Source organism: Apiospora marii, assembly GCF_038362585.1.
Source record: "Apiospora marii strain CBS 49790 chromosome Unknown utg000009l_segment0_segment0, whole genome shotgun sequence".
Lineage (NCBI taxonomy): Eukaryota > Fungi > Ascomycota > Sordariomycetes > Amphisphaeriales > Apiosporaceae > Apiospora > Apiospora marii.
The window spans coordinates 1,631,987-1,652,348 of NW_027117381.1; the positions used below are offsets into that span (position 1 = coordinate 1,631,987).

Sequence of the window (20,362 nt, forward strand, 5' to 3'; positions counted from 1 at the left end):
CTCGCGGGCACGCGTACGACACGATGAGCATGCGACGAATTGGAGGGGTATCATTGGCCCCCTGTCTGTAAGTGTGTCCTCCAGGCGGTATATGTATATATCTTCTTCGGGGTCTCGTGTCTGCCTTCCTCGCTCTCTCCTGTTCTCTTTTCTTTGTGTACATACCATTCTACTCTCACCAGCTGTTGTCGTATCCAACACCGCGATTCAACGTTTCCCTGCTCGTTGCCTTAACAGCAATGAGAGAGTACCATGGCTTTTCCTGGTGGTAATATGTTACCCATCGACCCTCAGACCAAAGTCTACCTGGCGGGACTGGCAGGCGTCTCCTTTTTGGGCATCTGCCTCTCCTCCATCCTCACGAAGCCCAAGAAGCACGATGACAACCCTGGTCTCGCCCGCGCCTTGTGGCTCTTCGTCTACGGCTGCTTCCTGAAGCCGCACAGCGGCGGCGAGAAAGGCAACCAACAAGATGCCCTCGAGAGCTTCTACAAGACCCAGGCTGGTGCCTATGATGTCACCAGAGGCGCCTTGTTGAAGGGACGAGAGGATATGTTGGCCCTTGCCGCTGCTCAGCTCGCCTACCGAGCAAAGCAGGAGGCCGAGAACAAGAGAAGAATTTGGGTTGATGTAAGTCGGAATGCGGCTGCGCACTACTTCCTTCCTTACTTAAACTCGTCTGACTTGACTCCTGGCAGGTCGGTGGTGGTACCGGTTTCAACATCGAAGCGATGGCCAAGTTCGTCGACGTCCCCAGCTTCTTCTCCAGCGTCTACCTCGTCGACTTCTCCCCCTCTCTCTGCGAAGTATCCCGCAAGCGCTTCGCCCGGCTTGGATGGGACAACGTGAAGGTCGTCTGTGATGATGCTAGGAAGTTCCGTCTCGAGGACCACGAGCCTAGCCTGAGAGGGCGCGCTCCCAAGTCTCCCGACATCAGCTACTTCTCCAAGCAGCGTCCTGAGCACGGGGGTGCCGACCTCATCACCATGTCCTACAGTCTGTCCATGATCGTAAGTGCAGCTAACTGCCTACACTAGCAGACATGAACCCGAGCTGATTGGAAATTTTAGCCCGATTACTACTCCGTCATTGACTCGCTTCCATCTCTTCTGGCGCCTCAAGGCATACTCGGTGTTGTTGACTTTTACGTCCAATCTTCAGTCGATGTCAGCTTCCGCAACTACACTGGGGGCATAATCGACCGCCACGTGAACTTCATCCCCAGAACCTTCTGGCGTGCCTGGTTTGATATCGACCGTGTTGCTCTGGAACCTGGCCGCCGGGACTTCCTCGAGTACCGGTTCGGCACGGTCTTGAACGTTAACAACAGGAACTGCGCATTGGGCTATATCCCCTACTACATTTGGTTGGGTACGCACAAGCGGCCCATGTCGTCAAGCCTGCCGCACGAAATTGTGGAAAAGGTCGATGCCTTGGTGACCGAGTCCCCTTACCTGCACCCCAGGAACCACTCCAACGCTCTGTCCCGTGCGGTTGAAAGAGCCGCCCCCGAGATTCGTTCCAAGGCTTTTGATGCTGCGGTCGTGAACCTGTCTGCCAACTTGCCCCTTCCCTCGTTCTTCTACCAGAACCACCACTGGCGCATCTACTACGATGACCAGCTGAAGAAGCACACCCAGTTCAACGATGAGTATATCTACGCCTTCACCTGGGAGGATACTCGCGTCGACGAGCGCATCCTGAACCTCAAGTCCGACGACGTTGTCCTCTGCATCTGTTCCGCCGGAGACAACGTCTTGTCGTATGCCCTCCAGAGCCCGGCCAGGATCCACGTCGTCGACCTGAACCCCACCCAGAACCACTTGCTGGAGCTGAAGCTCGCCGCCTTCTCGTCCCTCGAGTACGAGGACTTCTGGAAGATCTTCGGCGAGGGCAAGCACCCCGACTTCCGCTCCCTGCTCATCTCCAAGATGTCTCCCCACCTGTCGAGCCGCGCTTTCCAGTACTGGCTGAGCAACCACCACATCTTCACCAAGAGCGCCGGCGGCCTGTACGACACGGGCGGCTCCAAGTACGGCATCCGCATCTTCCGCTGGATTACGCGCGTCTTCGGCTGCCGATCCGCCGTCAAGGCCCTGCTCGCGTCCAAGACGCTCAACGAGCAGCGCGAGATCTGGCGCAACAAGATCCGCCCGGCCCTGCTGTCGCGCCTCGTGTCCCGCTTCGTCGTGAGCCAGGAGTCCTTCCTCTGGACCGCCCTGGGCGTGCCCAAGAACCAGCTGGCCGTCATCGAGGCCGACCACGCCGTCTCGGACGTCGTGACGGGGCCCAAACCTACGGCCAAGAACACGCGCTCCCACGCCATCTGGCACTTCATGGTCGACACCCTCGACCCCATGATCGAGAGCACCCACATCCCCGGCGACAACCCCTACTACCTCGTCTGCCTCGACGGCAAGTTCTCCAAGAAGTGCCACCCGGACTACCTGACGCCGCAGGCCCACGCCCGCCTCTCGCGCCCGCGCGCCTTCGACGGCCTCCGCATCCACACCGACGAGATCGACGAGGTCATTGCCCGCATCGCCCCGGGGACGCTGACGGTGGCCGTCGTCATGGACTCGATGGACTGGTTCGACCCCGAGAGCGACGCCGCCGCCCGCCAGATCCGCAAGCTCAACCGCGCCCTCAAGATGGGCGGCCGCGTCATGCTGCGCTCAGCGGGGCTCAAGCCCTGGTACGTCGAGGTGTTTGAGGAGCACGGCTTCTCGGCCAAGTGCCACGGCTCTCGCAAGGGTGGGAAGTGCATCGACCGCGTGAACATGTAAGTCTTCTTTTTTCTTTCTCTTCTCCTTTCCGCCCACCAACGGGATGAGAATTCGGTAGCTAGAGGACTAATATTCATTTAGGTATGCATCCTGCTGGACTATGACGAAGAACTCCAACCTGGCGCCTCCTACACCGGGGCCCGAGGCCTCGTTCGAGAACCATGATATGGAGCCGTTGGAGATTTGAGTTTATTTGAAATGAATAATTAGCAGGCACGTGTTTTGGAATATCCGTTGTAGGATGAGACGAGTTTGGAGAGTAACCAGCTCAGACCATTTGTTGAAAGTTGAGCGTCATGAATTTACGAGAAAAAAGACTAAATAATACATATAGGCTAGATAGCGAAGGTGATGTCAAAGATGAGAAGTGAACACTCAGTGTTGCCGGTGCTGATACTAACTCGATTTCTAAGCATGAAAATGTGATGACATGTAAGCATCCGCGCTGCAAAACAAAAACGTAAACACCAGATAAAGTACCAGTTGTTCACTGTTGGGAATACCCACTCTACATGAAGACCAACCAGAGCTCTGTCAGACGAGGCATGCCAAATGCTATACGGGGTAGGTTATGAGTGGCATCAAGTGAAAGTATCGTTGTTCAGGAAAGCAATCCATATAGTATTGTCTTAGCTACTTTCGCCCTATGTATGTATCATTGCAGAGTCTCACACATTCTATCTTCGCCACCTCCAGAAACTGCGTACCCTGTTGTTGCTGTTCCTGTTGTTGCCTTGTATGTGGTTCAAGTTCGCCTCCTCCACCCGGCCTGCATCAGCGTACCACTGCGTAGTACTCGGGGTATCTGGAGTTGCCGGCATCATCAGATCCCCTGGACGAGTTGCTGTTGCGGCATTACCCTCGAACTCAATTCCGTACTGGGCAGCCATGTTGTGAACATCATCCAATCCTCGGCCCTGACGCAAGTCAATTGGCGAGTCGGGATGGTGAGGGTATCTTGAGTAAGGGAGGTTCCTCCCGTCGTCCCAGAACACCACGGGCACGGTAGTTGCCGAAGGCGCCGACCCCGTCATTTCTCGGCCAAACGAGCCGGTCTCGCTGTTCCGCCAGCCCTGGTACACGGAATCCGGTTGTTGGACGCCGCCGTCGCCACCGTCGGCGGCACGGTCTTGTGATGGTGAGCCCTCGCCCGAACGGACACATTGAAGCCCGATGATGATGATCTCGGTTCGGTCGGCTGCGCTCTCGGGTGTGCTGTGCCGCCGCGACGAGGACGACGAGATCAGGCGCGACAGCGTTGGCCGCTGCGGCGCTATTGTCGTCGCAGGATGGGCCGCCTTCGGAGGGTGTGCGGCATACACATATTGCGGCGGCTTATGGTAGTCATCGAACGGCGCATCGAGCTCCGTGGTGACGCTTCGGGCAACCGTCTTGCCGCTGCTGAGCGCCACCCCCGTATCTAGTGCGAGTTTGGGAGACTCGGCCCCGTACCAGATAGGTCGCTGGTGCAGCGGAAGAGGAGGGGGTATCGATTTTCCGTATCGATTGAACACCAGCACCCCGGCCCTCTGGTAGCCGAAGTACCTGGGCAGATATCGCGCGGCGAGGGGACGAAGGGTCGGCAGGCAGGCGCACGTTAGCCCTGCGCTGATCTCGCAGATCGACCACATTGCTGCATCCGCGTTGTCGAAGGTCGTGTCGAGGTACAGGCCAAGGAATTTGATTCGGATGATGCTGGCTGCTAACGTGCTGTCCAGGGCCACCTCATTTAGCCGAATGGTTCAATGTGCCACAAAAGAGCGCGACAAAGGGGGGCCGACTTACAAGATACCCAAGCTGAAGATAGCCGCCAAGGCTAACTTCTGCGCCCAAGGCAGCCTCATTTTACGAACCATGGGTACTGCAAGGAGCAAGATGATGGCGTTTAGTGCAATGTTGCCTGCCGTGTTCTGATACCATTCGGGCAGGTACTGGATGCATTTGATATGGGCGACTGACTCGTCCCCGTGGCTTGGGAAGGGCTTGCAGAAGAAAATAGCCGCGAACACCTGTGTCACTTCCCATGCGAAGATGAGGACTGTCATGAACGCCAACGCCCTTCTCCATGCAGGTGTTTTCATAGCCCGGTAGTACATGGCCAGGAAGCTGAGCTTCACGAACATGATGCCGATATTGTAGAAGACGACGGAGAGGTAGAACGCCTGCATTGCAGGGAAACGGCAGTGTTAGAAAAAGAGTATGTGTTTGGTAAGCGTTGAGTAGAAATGTACGGACCTTCAAGTACTCCGAGATACCTTGAGACTGTGTTATCGTTCCAATATGGTGGCCCAGGCCGACGCGAGTCACTGAAAGGGTCTTAGCAGTGATATAAAACCATGAAAACTTATACTCTGTAGGACCATTTACTTACTGTATGCAACCGTGATACCACAGGCAAACCCAAGGTTCTGGGAGCAGTCAGTCTCTGCAAGACATTTCAGAGGAGCAATCAATCCTCAGCTCAGGGGGCAGTACTGACGAGTGCCACGAGCGATATCCAGTCATCGTAACTGACTCTCCCAGTAAGCACGCGGCGCGTATAAAAGCGCAAGCCTACGGCCACTGTGGGTATGAGAAGAAGGGCGATGACACCGACGATGACGGCGGCCGCCCTTGATTCCGTCGAGAAGAGCTCGGGGTTCTTCGCTGAGCTGATATCCATGGTAGGGTAGGTTGCTTCAATGAATCACTGCATCGTGAAGTGTTGCTATCAAGGGGGTGAAGATCTAGGAAAGAGATCGACAGGGACTGATAGAGGTATGTATACTAGATACCACTACATATAAGCCCGCTCAGGGCAAACGTGCCCAAATGGCTCCGTATCAATGTATCATAGCCCGGATCCGAAGTCTGAATGAATCATGGGCATGATCCACCATAGTTCCTGTCGATCACTGTCCCATGGGGCTTTGCCACGCTGCATCAACCGGAAAATGAGCTCCAAAGGTACAGTAGTGGCAGTTGAACTGTACGGGATCTGCCGTAGATTTTATTTTGGCCTGTCGCAGACGTCTGATATGAAGAATAGTATTCGTACTTGCGCTGTGCACAGCGCACCATCCCGTGTGGCGTGTGGCGGGTTTCGCCAATAGGAGAGAGTGTGCGCTAAGTATGTCTGACAGACGGGAATAAGCTGTATCTGGGTGTTCCCGTCCTGTCAGAAACCGGTTGCTGGATCCAAACATCACAGTATACTATGAAATGCTTTTCTGGTCGGATAGATGCATCGATTGGGCCATCACTCTCGATGCAAAGATCAGGTTTCATGGTCATATATCTCGGCCGAGGCCATCTGAGCTTCGACGGGATGGGCAAATTATCGACTTGAAAACTTTCCCACGCTGAGAGAGGGTTCTGCCCTGCTTTGGTGTGGATGGGTGGGAACATGATAACCTTTGGCCTTTCTTTTAGTATATCTCGTATTGGCGACCGACGGGTGTCCAAATGGAAACCCCCTTTCTCTCCATCATGAAAGATGGCGGAGTACTCTTCTGATAGGAACGATAGAGTGTCGGCCATCAATACGATACACGGCTTTCAGAGAATAGTAAACAAGGTGACATGTGAATAAGAATAATAGTAGAGACTTCGCACGCTGTGCTTCGACTGAAAACGACGCACGTTGCGAAGTTCCAAATGAATTCTCTCAAGGGGCCACAAAGGTCGGGCAAAACAACTGCAGCTTCAGAATTCCAAATGAAAATTGGGCAAAGTTCAGAGAGGTGGAAAGTCGGAATGATTTGAGGTTCGAAGCCTGCCCTAATGTTTATATGAATGCCAACTCCAGCGTATCTTGAGACGGTCCAAACATATGACGTCTTGTGGTTGATAAACTTTGCGTAACAAGTGCGAACGAGCCTCCTTTCGACGAAAGCTGGAGCGATCGTATGTTTGCGATGTCCAGATCGCGATGGGCCTGAACAAAATCTCGAGCTCATCCGCCCTGTCTGTACGGCCATTCGCCAGATTTCGATTAGAGATGGCATCGCCTTCCCAATTATCGGTCCCGAAGACATAGCTGTCCTGGGATTCCGTCGGTAATAAGGGGTCGGGTGGCTAGGCAAACTGTAGTATACCCTGCTTAATTGCGCACGCCTGTACATCAAACTAGGAACGTCCAGAAGCTGGGATACACGAACTCTTCTTCGAAGATTCTGCGCACCTGTTCGAGGACGAACCTCTCAACCTTGCCCACGTTTTTGAGGCTCTGCTTCATGCCTTCTCTCTGCCCGATCTCACTCTCCACTTTGATCTCCTGTAGCAATCCCCCCATGCGCCCTCCTTTGGACGTTTTCTTCTCCTTTGGCGTAGTAGTGCTACTCTTGATCCCCGCGTCTGCGCCGTTAGACTCTTCAGGCTCATCATCATCTTCATCATCTCCGATGGCAGTGAGGGCATCATCCGGGCTCAGGAAGCAGAAGTGCACCCTCTTCCTGATGTACGCCACAACCCCCACCCCGTCGAATGAAAGGCCCGTGATGTTCAGCTTAACAGGGATCCCAACAAAGCTAGGCATCGGATAGTCAAGCAGGATCTCGGCTGTGAGCATGAGCTTGATGTCTCCCGAATATTTGATGCGGAATACGGCCTGCATGTCTTCGACACGTGGCTCGCGGTAGAATTTGCGGCGGCGCTGTCCGCCAGAACCTGCAGCACCGCCTTCTTCCGCTGAATCATAGTCCTCATCTACCGCTACCGATGAGCCGCGTCGCGCATCGGCCGTCGATGAATTGGGGCCGTCCCTCGTGGGCGGCCGTGACGCTTCCACGGATGTAGGGGCCATAGTAGATACACTGTGCTTCTCGCGCAGAGGCTGCCCAGGAGTGCCTGGGGTCAGAAACGAGGGCTGGGCATCTCCGACGCTGTTGGAGCCTTGCGAGTATTTTCGGCCCTGTTGTCCAAAGTAGCCCTGCCCCTTGCTGTTCCAGGTATTATTAGAAGAGAATGAGGGTCGCTGGCCCCTATCTATTGGCGATGATAGATTGCTCGTCGAGTCCAACCAGCCGTTCAAATGCTGTGCACTGGCCACAGCTGCCAGTGGTGTCTGTGTGCCCGACCAACCTGTTGCAATGTGCGAAGGGAAGTAGTGCATATTTGAGGTCCCACCTGGGATTCCTGGCGTAGACAGACCAAGGAAGGGACTGCCGATGTCCGCTGGTGTGCCCGGGGCGCTTCGTAGGCCTGCAGTGTGAATATGGGGCGAGCCTCCTATACCTGGAGTGGGCGGCGTGCTGCCCGGTGTGCCGTAAGCAAATGCCAAGCCGAGACGCCTGCCTTGCTCGACTTTGCGGCGCCGCTCAGCTTCCCGGATGGCGTCGGAAACACCTTCATCGCCATTATTGGCGACCCTAGCAGTTCCGGGCCGAGCGTCTTCTTCATCTTCATCGTCCTCATCAGACTCATCCATGTCGTCGGCGTCTGGGTTCTCTTCGTAGAAATCCGGCAAAGGATCACAAATATCTTTGAGTACGACTTCAGGAGGGATGCTGCCAAATTCAAAGTCATGCACGGTGACCGACTTAATGAAGCGCGGAAGCGGGACAGCTTGAAATTTGGTGTGGATGAAGTCACGGATGCTTTCGGCCAGAGCGTCGCCGTCTGGCCCTCCGGTCAACGTTTCCCAGTTGAGGTCTATCGACATGATTGTCCCTGTTGAGATAGAGATCAAATGATACTAAACGACCAAGTATAGTCGAGATGCATAGCTCGACTTCCAATTGAGCAAGCAATGTGAGATTAATGTTCTAGTGGGGGTGGAAGTAAAGTCACCAAATCGAGCTTTAGGCACTACCGCGACTGGAATTTAGTGGGGCCCTGTAGGCTCCGTCTTGCGACCTACCTCATACTGAGCTTGCGCAGAGTCCTGACATCTCGACCGAGTAAAAATATATCTGTGTAGCTGCTATCTTACAAATTATACGTTATATACGGTATCAAATCACCAGTATCTTGAGGCATGTCTCAACGCTCATCAATATCCCAATATCATTATAAAACTGAGGACAACACCCCGTGCACCTACTGATAGGTACTTATTTAGGGTATCGTAACATCCAAAGCACCGTCTGTAGCTGTATACCTCGCCATGCTGAAATACATTCCTTGCCAAACACCCAATTCGAAACAAGCTCGTCCATGTTGGGTAAACAGCAAACGCCGGGCCATGTCAAAACAACCGATACACTAAGGATATAAACAACAGTCATCAAGCGTCAACCCAAGCCTCATGCCAAATTCCGATTTACATCGCAGGAGGAGCCCCTGGGTCCTTCATAACCGGCTCATCGCCTCCTATGTTACCTGGCACGTGCGGCCGCGCCGCCAGCACCGGCATATTAAACTGGTGCCAGCAATTCGGCGCTTGCAGGATGTACCTACTCCATCGTTAGCCACAGTTCGAATAGGGGTGGGGTGCAGAATGCTTCTCTTACCTAGCCATCGCCTCTCGGAATCGGGACTTGTATTCCTTAGGACTCGTCACTGTGGGCCTGTTTCGACCGCCGCCGGCAAACCCTCGTCCTTTGATCCAGCTTTCAAGTGTTTTGTCCCACGTGTACGTCCGGATACAATCAATGATGCCGACCACGAGCTCCTTCTTAACCTCGTCTACAGCAACCATGAGGGAGTAGTCCATCACATTCTGTCGCGCAAGGAAGAGCGTATCGTTCCACACTGAGGCACGCAGCAGCTTCTTGCTATGCTCTCGAGCGAACAGCGGCGACTCCCATATAAACTCGACCATGTTTTCGTCCAGCAGGACTTCGTTTTGTTCTCCCGTCGACTGGATTTTGCGGTTTCTCATAGATCCTTTTAAGTCGAAAATCCTGGTAGGCGCCCGGTCGTAAAACAGGTTCTCCATCAAGAGCAGGTCGAGCTTGATCTCTGTGTTGGTCACGGGGTTCTTGATAATGACCTGGAAGAACCCTAGCATCTTGGCAATGACAGATGGCAAGTCGTGGAATAACGCCTCGGCCATTATGCCGAAGTATGACGGAGCAAATTTGAGGAAGGCCGACGTCTCAATTGGCGATAGCGACTGGGTACACAAGGTTAATAGGCTGTTTTCACAGTCAGGGGAGAATAGGACATACCTTCATCATGAGCCGGTCGTCTTGAGTCTTCAAGAATACCGACTTTGTCTTACCACCCCTCGAGTCGAATTTGAGACAACGAGAGAGGCACTCGACGATGCGGGGCGCTACGCCACATTTTCGTCGCAGAGCATCGAATTGCTCGGCGTAGAAGATTTTAACAAGCATCTTGGCCGATCCTTCGTTAAATTGATACTTGAGATGACTGCTCGTCTCTCGAATGAAGCTGGCTTCAAGCGCCTCGTCGCTGACGTCGACCCATTCCCCGAAGCCATAGTCGGTCGACTTGTCGGAGAAGCTTTCTTGTGAGCCCCCTCTCTGGCCATGGAACCTGCTCGCCTTCGCCCTATAATCCTCACAGCTTAGAGCAAATGCAATGAGTGAACTCGGCTCATCCTCCCGTACAATAATGTCCGAATCGATGAAGATGTGATCTGTGGCGTTTAGCGGGTAATCGAGGGCTGGCCATTCACTGGCTGATCGCTCAGCCCAGAAGTTGGTAAGCACTTTCATGAAGTTCATCTTGTCCTGTTTTGGCAACTCGAGGGGAATCTCAGTACTAGAGTCAATTGACTCGGCAATCTCTTCGATTGTGCCCTCCAGAAGCGATTGTTCCGTGTCGCTGTTTCCTTGCTCGTCGTCGGTTTGTGCTTGACTTGTAACATGAGCATGGTCATCTGTCTCGGTCTCAGTCGTATGCTCTTCTGCCGGGACGTTCTCGGTCAAAGGAGACAGAGGAGTCTCGATTGGATGTTCCAGTGGATCTGTAGGTTCTTTTGCAGCCGCACTATGGTGGCCGTCCGCCTTCAAATCCGTGGGATCCTTCCCAATTAATGATTCGTCCACACCTGGCCCAGGTTCATGGGCAGCCTCGTCAGGATCCTCATACACCTCAACGATTGCTCTGGTAGATGATCGTTGAAGGATAGCTCTTGAATAGGACATTTTGGCTGCACGGTTTTTCTGATCCTTCTTTCGCTCTTTCTCGAACTCTCGACTGAGCTGCTCAAAGTGCTTCGCAAGAGTAGAGACTCTTGTTGTGTCCTTCTTCTTGCCGACGAACCGTGGGATGGACGATTTGACGCTGTTTCGCGACCTCAGACCAAACAGCTTCTTATCGCCCTTGACCGACTCATTGGTAGGTACCTTGCGAACATCCGCACCAGGAGGGATCTCGGAAGTAGGGGTCTTGCCCTTGTCCTTGCCCAGCGCAAATAGCGTCTTGCCAACCCCAGATTGCGACCGCGACATACTTGGTATGTTGTTTACAGGCTGCGATATAGCGCGAACCATTGGCGGTGAAACGTGCAAGCCCATTCTACGGGACGATCCACGTTCAGGAGCCTTTGGTATTTCGCGCGCATTCTTAGTTGCATCGCCCTCGCCAGTAGCTAGACCTTTGGCCTCTTCAAGGACTATCGCTTGTTGTTTACGGCGTAATTGTTCAATCTGTTCAGTAACAGATGCCGAGGGTGCTGATGTTGTGGGAGACGTTGGTGCTTCAATGGGTGTCGCTGGTTGATTCGTGGAAGGGGCTGTGGTTGGCTGACTTGTGGAAGGAGTCGATGCTGATTCCAGGGGTTTGGGTGTTTGTTCCACCGACCCCCCTAAACTTGAATCGAACGAAGGGGTGATGACATCCTTGGGCGTCGCTAAGTCCAGAGGCTCGACCCTCTCCAGCGGGGTCTCAATTGGAGTAGCCGGAACTGTCGGAGGTTGAGACTTTTCAGAGAGTAGTGATGAGTCTGGGTCTTGCGGTTGAGTACTGGGTTTCGTCTCAGGCTCAGGGACGGTTGCTTGGGAACTCTTCTCGGTCAGATCGGTAGTTTCTGTCATCTCCGTTGTCGTATCGGTACTTGACAGCGACTCCTTTGATTCATCCGTAAACATTTTCCGTAGCTGGAGCATTGTGAGCCTCCGAATATCCTTCTCCGTCGGAAGGAAATCGACTTCGAATTTTGCAAAGATGGCATCCCAGTCTGTGACCTTCTCCAGCATTTCGCGAAGCACAACATTAAGTGGGATGACTTCGTAGTACTTCGAGTTCATGTAAGCATCCTGGAGTTTGCGAAGGAGCGCGACATGTTCCTCCTGTAGCTTTTTGTTCATCTTCTCCATCTCCGCTTTACATGCTTCCGACTTTTCCACGGGAATGTTGTCCAATTTGATGGCCTTAAGTCTCGCTTTGACCGAAGTTGTGAATCGAGCCCATCTGTCTTGGCAGGAGGTAAAGATCTCGTTCTTCAGGTTAAGGTCATGCTCAACCTTCCATGTGATGCGAGCTCGCGGGACAATGATCTCCAAGAGATCAATCGGGTCGTAGTGTACCCGTACAACCTTGTCATGTATGCCAAAATACCGGATATGATCACGGTGATGGTCATGAGGACATTCCCAGCCATCGTCACCCTCGAATTTGACGAGCCGCGTGCCCCGACTCCAGAACGATAGCTCCAAGTACTTGCCAAATGAGTATTTCCAGGTTCCTTTTGACATCTCCATCTCGGCCGTTTCACGCTTACACAGTTTGCAGTAGCTCCACATGGTTATGTTCTCCCTGCGTGGTTTGCCGCGAGTGTCCTGCTCGATGAAGAATGTAATCCGAGCCTCCCCGTGGACGTATGTACGATGGTGCTGGTGCATCTTCTTATCGCAACTGGTACTTGCGCATATCGTTTCGGCACTGAAACAGACGTCTTCAATATACTGCCCCAATGTGCAATCCGGATCCATACTGGAGTTCTCCTCGGCATGCTCGTCGTAAAAGGCTATCGCTATTAGGCCCGGTTCGACGCAGGGGATTTTGGTTTCGGTGCATATGACCGAATGGAGAACCACAATATTCTGATGGGCGTATGGTTCGAACAAGTCCAGATTGCCTTGGATATAGTTCTCCCATTGCCTGGTCTGAGTCTGGTAGTTGTAGAGAGCTTTGTCATACTCCGCATCATGGACAGCATGCAAAACTTCCATGATGTGGCGGGGAGCTTTCTGGCCTATCTCATGAACCATTTGGGGTTTGATTAGCTGGAACTTCTGCGGCTTAGGCTTCTCGTCATCTGCTCTCTCCTCCACCACATCCTGATCCCTCAGCTTTTTCAGGTGGACCAACTTCCTCTCCTGCTCGCGGGCCTTCATCAACAGATAAGGCTGAGAAAACCGAACAAACGGTGAAGCTGATAGCAATTTGGTCTGGTACTTTGCAACCATGTCACTGTAGTATGTAGGCATGGGAACATCGTCAGGGACAAGACTTTCGCTGGAGGCCCGGCCATGGCTCTCGTGAAGCGAGATCAAATTGTCCGTCAGCTGCAAGGCGTGCGAAATGCTCGGAACTTCCGGGACGGCGACCGCGCTTCCGTTAGACTCCTGAGTCTGTAGTGAATCATCGACTGTCATCGCAGACATGGTTCTTTGCCGTACACTGCTCGTGGCAGAATCTTGCGTCTTGAGCGAGAGCATACTCTCAGTGACAGGTTGGCTGTAGCCCGTGGCCATCTCTTCGCTGGTCGGTAGTTGCAGGGACGAGTCTTGCATCAGGCAAGACTCAAGCTTGAGATTGTAAACAACATAAACCATGAACTCCGTGATACGCTTGATCTTGGACAAAACCGAGGTTGGAGCGCCCCTCAGGGCAATGGTGCAGCCAAGCTGTTCTTGGCTTCCCGCTAGGAAGATATAAGTCTTTTTCCTCCCGGGTATGTCCTCGTTGACAAACGTCTTGACCTCGAAACTGGCTGCCTTCCCGACACCCAGGCGGCCTGGGGGGAGGCTTAGCATGTCTATGGAAGAGATAATGGGAGTATCCAAGCATCGTGCAACTGCGGAAAGCACCGAAGGCTTGACATTGTACGCAACTGCGACGTTGGCTTCGGCAAGGTACTGCAGCGCTAGACCGGAAACCGACTTCTCAGCCAAGATGAGCTGCGGTCGGAGGGCCAGCAGTCGATCAACGATCCGTCTGAGGAACTCTTTCTCCTCATCAATGACAGGCTGAAGACTCAGGAAATGCTGCGCATGCCGACGGTACTCTATCGGAAAGCCCACAATTACGACTGGGGGCCCTGTCATGCGTCTCGGCATGCTTTTCAGTGCTAACTTTTTCGTGAAGATGACCCCAGAGACATAACTAGTATCCCCTGGCCTTCCACCTGGGATCTTCTTTAGTTTCACATAGTGTCTAATGTCGATGTCATCTCCACGCTCATCAATATCAGGGTCAACAGAAGTGGTGCACTTGAGTAATATCGGGATCAACGCCTTCTCCCACGCGTTGGCGTTTGGCACGCTGGTGTCCTCAAGTAACTGCCGTAAGAGCCTCCGTACATGCAGCAGGCTGGCCGGGTTCAGCTCGACTTTAGGCTCCTTGTCGCCCTTCATCGAGGAGCTTCGGGTGAGCCTGGGTAGATCACCTTGCATGGTATTATCATATAGAGAAAGCGTATCAGTTGAGTTGGTTGGTCCCAACCGCAGATGTGCGCTTTTTGGCCTGGGAGATCGAAGGTGGTGGCCGGTTGCGCTAGCTGTGCTCATGTTGCGTCGTCGGGACGGTCTCCTATACAAACTTGGCCCATCATCAAATCCTCGACTAGTAAAACTGAAGCCACTGACGCTCTTATCTGCCTGGCCCCTGGTTCGATTCCTTCGGTTTGGCATATACGGACCCAAGCTGACTTTGTCCTGATCAAAGCTAGAAGGGTTGGGCTCGTTGCTCGTGAGAGTTTGGAAGATACTCATCTGCTCATCCCCGCTAGACTCATCCGACATGAATGGAGCTAGATCGGGATCAATAACATTGTCGTCATGAAATGCTGGAAGACCACCCTTCTTAGCCATCTCCTCATTGGCAGAACGCCGGAAAGGCGCCCTGTCCTCTGGTTCCGGTGGAGCGGCCTTGAACCTGCTCAGGAAATTGTGTTTGGAATGATGGCGTCGATGACCATGAGCAGATGATTGTGGCCGCCCCGCCAGCGATTTGAGAGATCTCGAAGAGCTTGGTCGACTAAGCTGGGGTGCATCGATCTCCAAGACGGCCGAATTACGGTCTGATGACTCGCCGATCCTTCGCGTAGCAGGAATAGCCATCATTGGCGTAGTGAGGGTCCTATTGTCCTCGTCTTCCTCTTCAGGCCTTTCAGAGATGCTGCCACTGTCCCTATCTGACTTTGGAAGTTTCAGAGTCACTGATTTAGTGTTGGAGCGGAATATGGCTGGCAAATACGAATCATCCGCAGAATCGTCGGACATGTTCCCATCCTCGCGCTGGCTGATAATTTCCAGGCATGTCTTGCAGACTCTGAGAGTGCCCTGCACCCCAAACTTTTGGCCTGATATGATCGATGTGCATCTGCTGTCAAAGATGCAGCCACAGGTTCGGCAATGATGTTTGCGGCGAAAAGCGGTAAACAGCGCGCCGCATAGGAAACACTCTTTGCACGTTTCATCCGCCATCCAAAAGTCCTTGCTGAGGACTTGCTTCCGCATATGTTCCAAAGTGGCACTTACCATTTCAGGGGCGCCTTCGTGTGTGGTAGTACCGGGGATCTTGTACCCGCCAGAGTTCATGCGCTGGGGTTTGTCATCTCGCCCGAAGGAATCATGCTGTACTTTATAATGCGCGGAGGTGCTGACTACACTGGGCTCTGCAGTACTTTGAGATACAGATGAGGACCTCGAATGGCTGCCACGGGAGCGGGAGCCACTTATACGATCGATGACAGCAGGTCGCCTGCCGGCATCTCGGGCAGTTGCACGTGCTGGCGGCAAGGACCTGTTGTCTTGGTTCACGGAGTGGACTGATCCTGCAGTGGATGATATAGACCCCTTTACGGGGCTGATAGGAGAGTCCAAATTACCATCAGATCCCAGTCTCGCATGCTGAGGAACCGAGAGATTGTCGAGTGCCCCCAGTCCCACGTTCTTGGATTCAAATGTATCGTACTTGATTGGGCCTTCCATAGCCGTGGCTGACAAAGGTCCATCGCTTGCTCTTCCAATACTTTTCCTTTGCCCAGAAGATCGACTCGAACCCTCCTCATTGCGCGACGAATGTGCAGCTCGAGGCCCATCTTTGTAGGCGCTGACTGTCACAGGAGCCACCGTCGCCGATGCTTTCGTGAGATTGGGAATGGCTTGGCGGCTAGAGGACGCGGATTTGGAAGTAGCCGATGTGGACAAGCCTGTCGCCGAAGAGGGTTTGGTAGGTTGGTGTTGTTGGGGCTGGCCTTCGCTTGGCAGGGCTCCCGAGGGGACAGTTGAGACGGTGGGGTCAGATAAATTGGAGTTGAGCGTTGAACTCGTCATACCAGTCTCGACGCGGGGTAATGAGGCCATCGAGGCCTTGGACGTAGTGGCGGTAGTACTGAAACTCCTTTTGGATGCAGTATCCTGACTGTCGCCATCATCTTGCAGTGTGGCTTTCTCTTTCCCAGAGACACCTACAGCCTCTTTCAGACGAGTATATAGGCCACTGAAGCCATGTTGAACCAGCTCGCCAGCAAAACCTTTGCTTTCGGGCGAAGCAGAAGCATCTGGGGGCGGAGAGAGATCGTTGAAGGTCGTCAGGATATCGCGTTGGTTAGCCGACGTATGGATCTTGTCGAGCGCTTGCGCAAGCTGCTCCTTATCGGCTTGGGAGGAAATGACAGAAGCTGAGGCGAGAGAGTCGCGGCGGGGTCTGGTTTCGGACTGCGATGCCAGCAGCGAAGGGGGCAGCTGGGATTGAACGTTCTTGCCAGACATGGTGGCTGGCAGTAATACCGTTGCTACAGCAGGCCGGTCGGACACATCGGAACGAAAGCAAGTAAAATCAGCATAGCGAGGATGAAGAGCTAAGGGTCGTAGATCATAGCGCGATATGCTTCAACGGCTTTGGACCTGTTGAGTCGTCGTCGAAGAGTCGAGGCCCTCACGATTAGGCACTTCAGGTAAGCATCCGATATGGGCCAGGGACCGATGAACAATGAAGGTTCACGCTTGCGCCCTGTGACGTTGCCTGACTGGGACGGGTTGGTATCGTAACTCAGGCTGTGTCAAAAGGGCAGGATCTAATGCCTCGGCGAGAATTGCGAAAACAAGAAAACAACGCAGGACAAACACGTCTGGTCAATCTGACCCTGGGGAGGAAAATATTGCGCGGTTTATGTTCGTCTGATGACTCCATCCATACTTGCCTGCTTGAAGATATTCTGCCTGACTGCAAGGTGCCAGCCTACCTAACGTAAGGCAAGACCTGCACTTACCACCGGCTAACGAGCAGCTCCCGTCCATTAGCATCAAGTCCGACGGGTTCTGCGACGGGGTGTTGAAGGTGCGCTGCAACCCGATCTAGGCCCCACTGGGGTTAGTTAGTATTGGCAATCGTCCCACTAAGGTTCTAAGGTTCATTGAGCTTTTGGGTACATGCCTGTCACCCACGAGCCCACCACTTTGCACCTCCCACTGACAACGGCCCGGGTCCAAGAGCTAATAAAGGAAGCGAAGCCCCGCAACGCGTCTCGAGGTCGTCAGACCGCGTCCCCCAGATCTTGTCACAAGGATTATCAACTTTATCTAGAGCAGCGCAGCTGTGCTTAACACATCCGCTAATTATCCCTCGACATATTGTTGCGGTTGGACGTACCTAGAGATCGACAATTGCCCAGCACACCTGAGCAACACGGCTGTTTTGCTCCAATGCACACGACCTGTAAAAATTCATTGATGGAGGAGCGATGGACACCATGGTGAAGCGCTCAGTACTTGCACATGAGCAGCCCAGCTCTTCGCCGTTCGACTTCCCCCTTGACGTGCTTGGACAAGGAAAGCTACCTCGTCGTATCTTCAGGGTCCCGGCCGATCAAGAGAAACTTCTGCGCGCGTCGACCTCATGGGCAGAAGACTTATTCAGAACTCCGCAAGGACTGGCCAATGTACCTGGCAAGGTGCTTGAGAACCTGTTCGACTTTCATTCTCGCAAACTTGAGAAACCAGGACTACAGGGCTCTGCTATTCCAAAGCAGTCACCAAACACGCTTCCTGAAGAACCCTCCGCTGTTCCGTCGTCGCCCCCGGGCCCTCGTTCAGATTTAGCTCATGAAGATGACAATGATGATTCTCCACCTGGTACCCCAATCTCAGGCTGGGATTCATCCCCTCCGCCAGTCAGTAGGTCAGAGCCACCTGAAGAGTCTGACGAACAACCATTTGCTTCGCAGCTACCGGAGGTTCCTGCTGCCTTGGATCAGCTCGCCAGCAGCCCGGGGGACTCTGGATCTCGACGAGGCCCATCATCTCTTGAGCAACCGTTCGAGACTCAGTTACCGGCGCGGCCACCCTTAGAAGCTGGTACCGCCATCTCCAATCTACAGAAACGCCCCGTCTTCAATGACTTCCCTTCGAGTAGCCCAGCTCCGGATGGAGAGCTGGAGATAGTGCAACCAGCTGCATATGACAAAGAGATGATGCCTCCGCCACCGCACAAGGCCATCGAGCCGAACCCAACACCACCTTCGGCTCAGCAAGTCCAGGTACCCAGTACCTTCCCCGAGCCGCAGAGTTCGAAGAGTGCATCGCAGCTGCCAAAGATGAAAGCAGCAAGAAAGCATCGGGTCCAGCCCCAAAAGGCGGTCGACGTCAGAGGATTATTGACAGACGAGCTACCCACAGCCAGACCTTTGCAAACATCGGGCCTGAGGGCTCCTCCTCCAAAGCCAAGACCTCAGACCTGCGTGCCAGAGTCTTCATTCAGTGACGACACTTCGTCCGTTATTGTTCCGTCAACGGAACACCATCAGACTCTGCATACTCCGTCCAGAATCACCAATGGGATATCGCCCCCGAAGACCCTGATTAGGGAAACACAGCCGCTCCTCGCACCCAAACAGTCAGACATGCCTTCCAAATCACCAAAGCTCAGGCCTCCTACTTCTCGATCGCTGCCTGAGATAGCACAAAGTGCACTATCTAGCTCTCACGATCATACAGTGCCCGCACCGAATCAACGCTCGGTCTCCTCGCCGCAGCCGCCCACTTCTGCTCCATTGCCAGCTCCGCAAGACCTATCGTCGGTGCCAAGCTCGACAGTTCCTGTGCCGGGCTCTGATAACAGTGACTCAAGGCCTCAACCCGATCATCCTGTTGCTCAACCAGCAGAAGAGAATGGCACGCATGACCAAAAGGCCCGAACCCTGAAAGACAGGGTGGCTGATCTTGAAGATCAGCTAAAGCAAGCCAGATTGAACGTCGCCTACTACAAAGCACAGGTTCGATCTGGGTCACCTTCCTCCGCAGTACACACCGCTGGAGGCTCCAAGCCAACTGTTCTTGTTGACCCACCAACAGTTCCTGAGAAGGGTGCTATGGTGGTTGACGAAGTTCCGCAACAACTTGAGATAGCTGAGAATAACCCGGAGCACACCCCCTTCGACAAGTACATGAACGCATATCCAGAATACAAGCACCATGGCGATATCTGGGAGTTCGTAAAAGCATGCGTCTATATTCAACAATTACAGCTCAAGAAGGCTCTTGCAACATACCAATATGACGACTTCATCCGGGCTTGGACGGAAGGTTTCGTCCCATACGTACATGGATTCGATGACGGAAGCTCAAAGAAGCCCCTCACTGCCATTGAATGGTACATGGACACGGTTGACAATACACGTTTCAAATTCCGGAAGGGGATCGTAACGCGAGAAAATCTCGAAGCAGTGTTTGAAGAACATCCGGCAGAGGCAAACGAAGCCCGTAAACATCTTAGGGTCTCAAACCACAAGAGAGATCCACCTCGAAGCTCGTTACCGACGGTAAAACCAGTACTTGCATTGCCACCGACGCCAACGCCAATTATCGGTACTGCGCATCTGTTAGACGAGGTACATGTCCGGCCAGAAGGAAAAGAAGCTGAAGGAGGAGACGAAACAGAAGCGGCAGCTGGTGCAGAACCTACCACGCCAGCAAAACGCCTACAAGCGCAAGAGCAAGTGCAAGGAAGTCAAAGTGACCCTGTTGACGGCTCGATAGCAGAAGCGCGAAAGCCCAAGTCGCCGGCAAACCCACTAAGGCATTCGACTTCGGAAATAGTTCCTCGCAAACGACCAGCAGAAGACGAGCTTATTGCCGCGTCGCCCAAGAGAGCAGCTGGTCATGCCATGAGTAGTCGACAAAGCGGGCGCTCGACCCCGTCGGCGACTCTGCTGCCATCGTCGACCGCTGGCGGTCCACCCAGATCCTCCGCTCCGTGGCTGGGCCCTAAGAAATATGCGGACAATCCGGAGAAAAGAAAAATGGCATGGAAGAAGTACCTGGACAAGAAGAAGAGGCGGCAACAGGAAAGCATTGTCAATAGCTCTGCGCCGCCGGGTGGTACGCCGACCTCTGGCCAGAAAGAGTGATTCAGGCACATCCGCGTCCCTGTCATGAGGACGGAGGCAGCAGAAGATGTGTATGATCATGTAATTATAATGATACCCCAATGGCGGTTGAATGTGTACGAGAATAAAC

The 20,362-nt window shown here is 53.5% G+C and overlaps 5 protein-coding genes across 5 annotated transcripts; 2 read left to right on the forward strand and 3 right to left on the reverse strand.

Annotated features, from left to right (window-relative positions):
• Positions 1-252: 252 nt before the first annotated feature.
• Positions 253-2,973, forward strand: PG985_012054 (uncharacterized protein; the record flags this gene model as incomplete). The annotated part of the gene is made up of 4 exons (XM_066831821.1): positions 253-630; positions 699-1,010; positions 1,071-2,782; positions 2,868-2,973. The coding sequence occupies 4 exons, from the start codon at positions 253-255 to the stop codon at positions 2,971-2,973; spliced, it is 2,508 nt and encodes an 835-aa protein (XP_066679871.1).
• Positions 2,974-3,415: 442 nt separating this feature from the next.
• PG985_012055 (uncharacterized protein) lies at positions 3,416-5,448 on the reverse strand (the record flags this gene model as incomplete). The annotated part of the gene is made up of 6 exons (XM_066831822.1): positions 3,416-3,430; positions 3,494-4,496; positions 4,572-4,948; positions 5,022-5,092; positions 5,158-5,211; positions 5,262-5,448. 6 exons carry the CDS (start codon positions 5,446-5,448, stop codon positions 3,416-3,418), a joined length of 1,707 nt encoding a protein of 568 aa, XP_066679872.1.
• Positions 5,449-6,888: 1,440 nt separating this feature from the next.
• PG985_012056 (uncharacterized protein) lies at positions 6,889-8,427 on the reverse strand (the record flags this gene model as incomplete). Its single annotated transcript, XM_066831823.1, has 1 exon — positions 6,889-8,427. The coding sequence occupies one exon, from the start codon at positions 8,425-8,427 to the stop codon at positions 6,889-6,891; it is 1,539 nt and encodes a 512-aa protein (XP_066679873.1).
• Positions 8,428-9,027: 600 nt separating this feature from the next.
• Positions 9,028-16,618, reverse strand: PG985_012057 (phosphatidylinositol-4-phosphate 5-Kinase; the record flags this gene model as incomplete). The annotated part of the gene is made up of 3 exons (XM_066831824.1): positions 9,028-9,160; positions 9,218-9,822; positions 9,878-16,618. The coding sequence occupies 3 exons, from the start codon at positions 16,616-16,618 to the stop codon at positions 9,028-9,030; spliced, it is 7,479 nt and encodes a 2,492-aa protein (XP_066679874.1).
• A 980-nt stretch (positions 16,619-17,598) lies between these two features.
• PG985_012058 (uncharacterized protein) lies at positions 17,599-20,253 on the forward strand (the record flags this gene model as incomplete). The annotated part of the gene is made up of 1 exon (XM_066831825.1): positions 17,599-20,253. One exon carries the CDS (start codon positions 17,599-17,601, stop codon positions 20,251-20,253), a length of 2,655 nt encoding a protein of 884 aa, XP_066679875.1.
• Between the last annotated feature and the right edge of the window lie 109 nt (positions 20,254-20,362).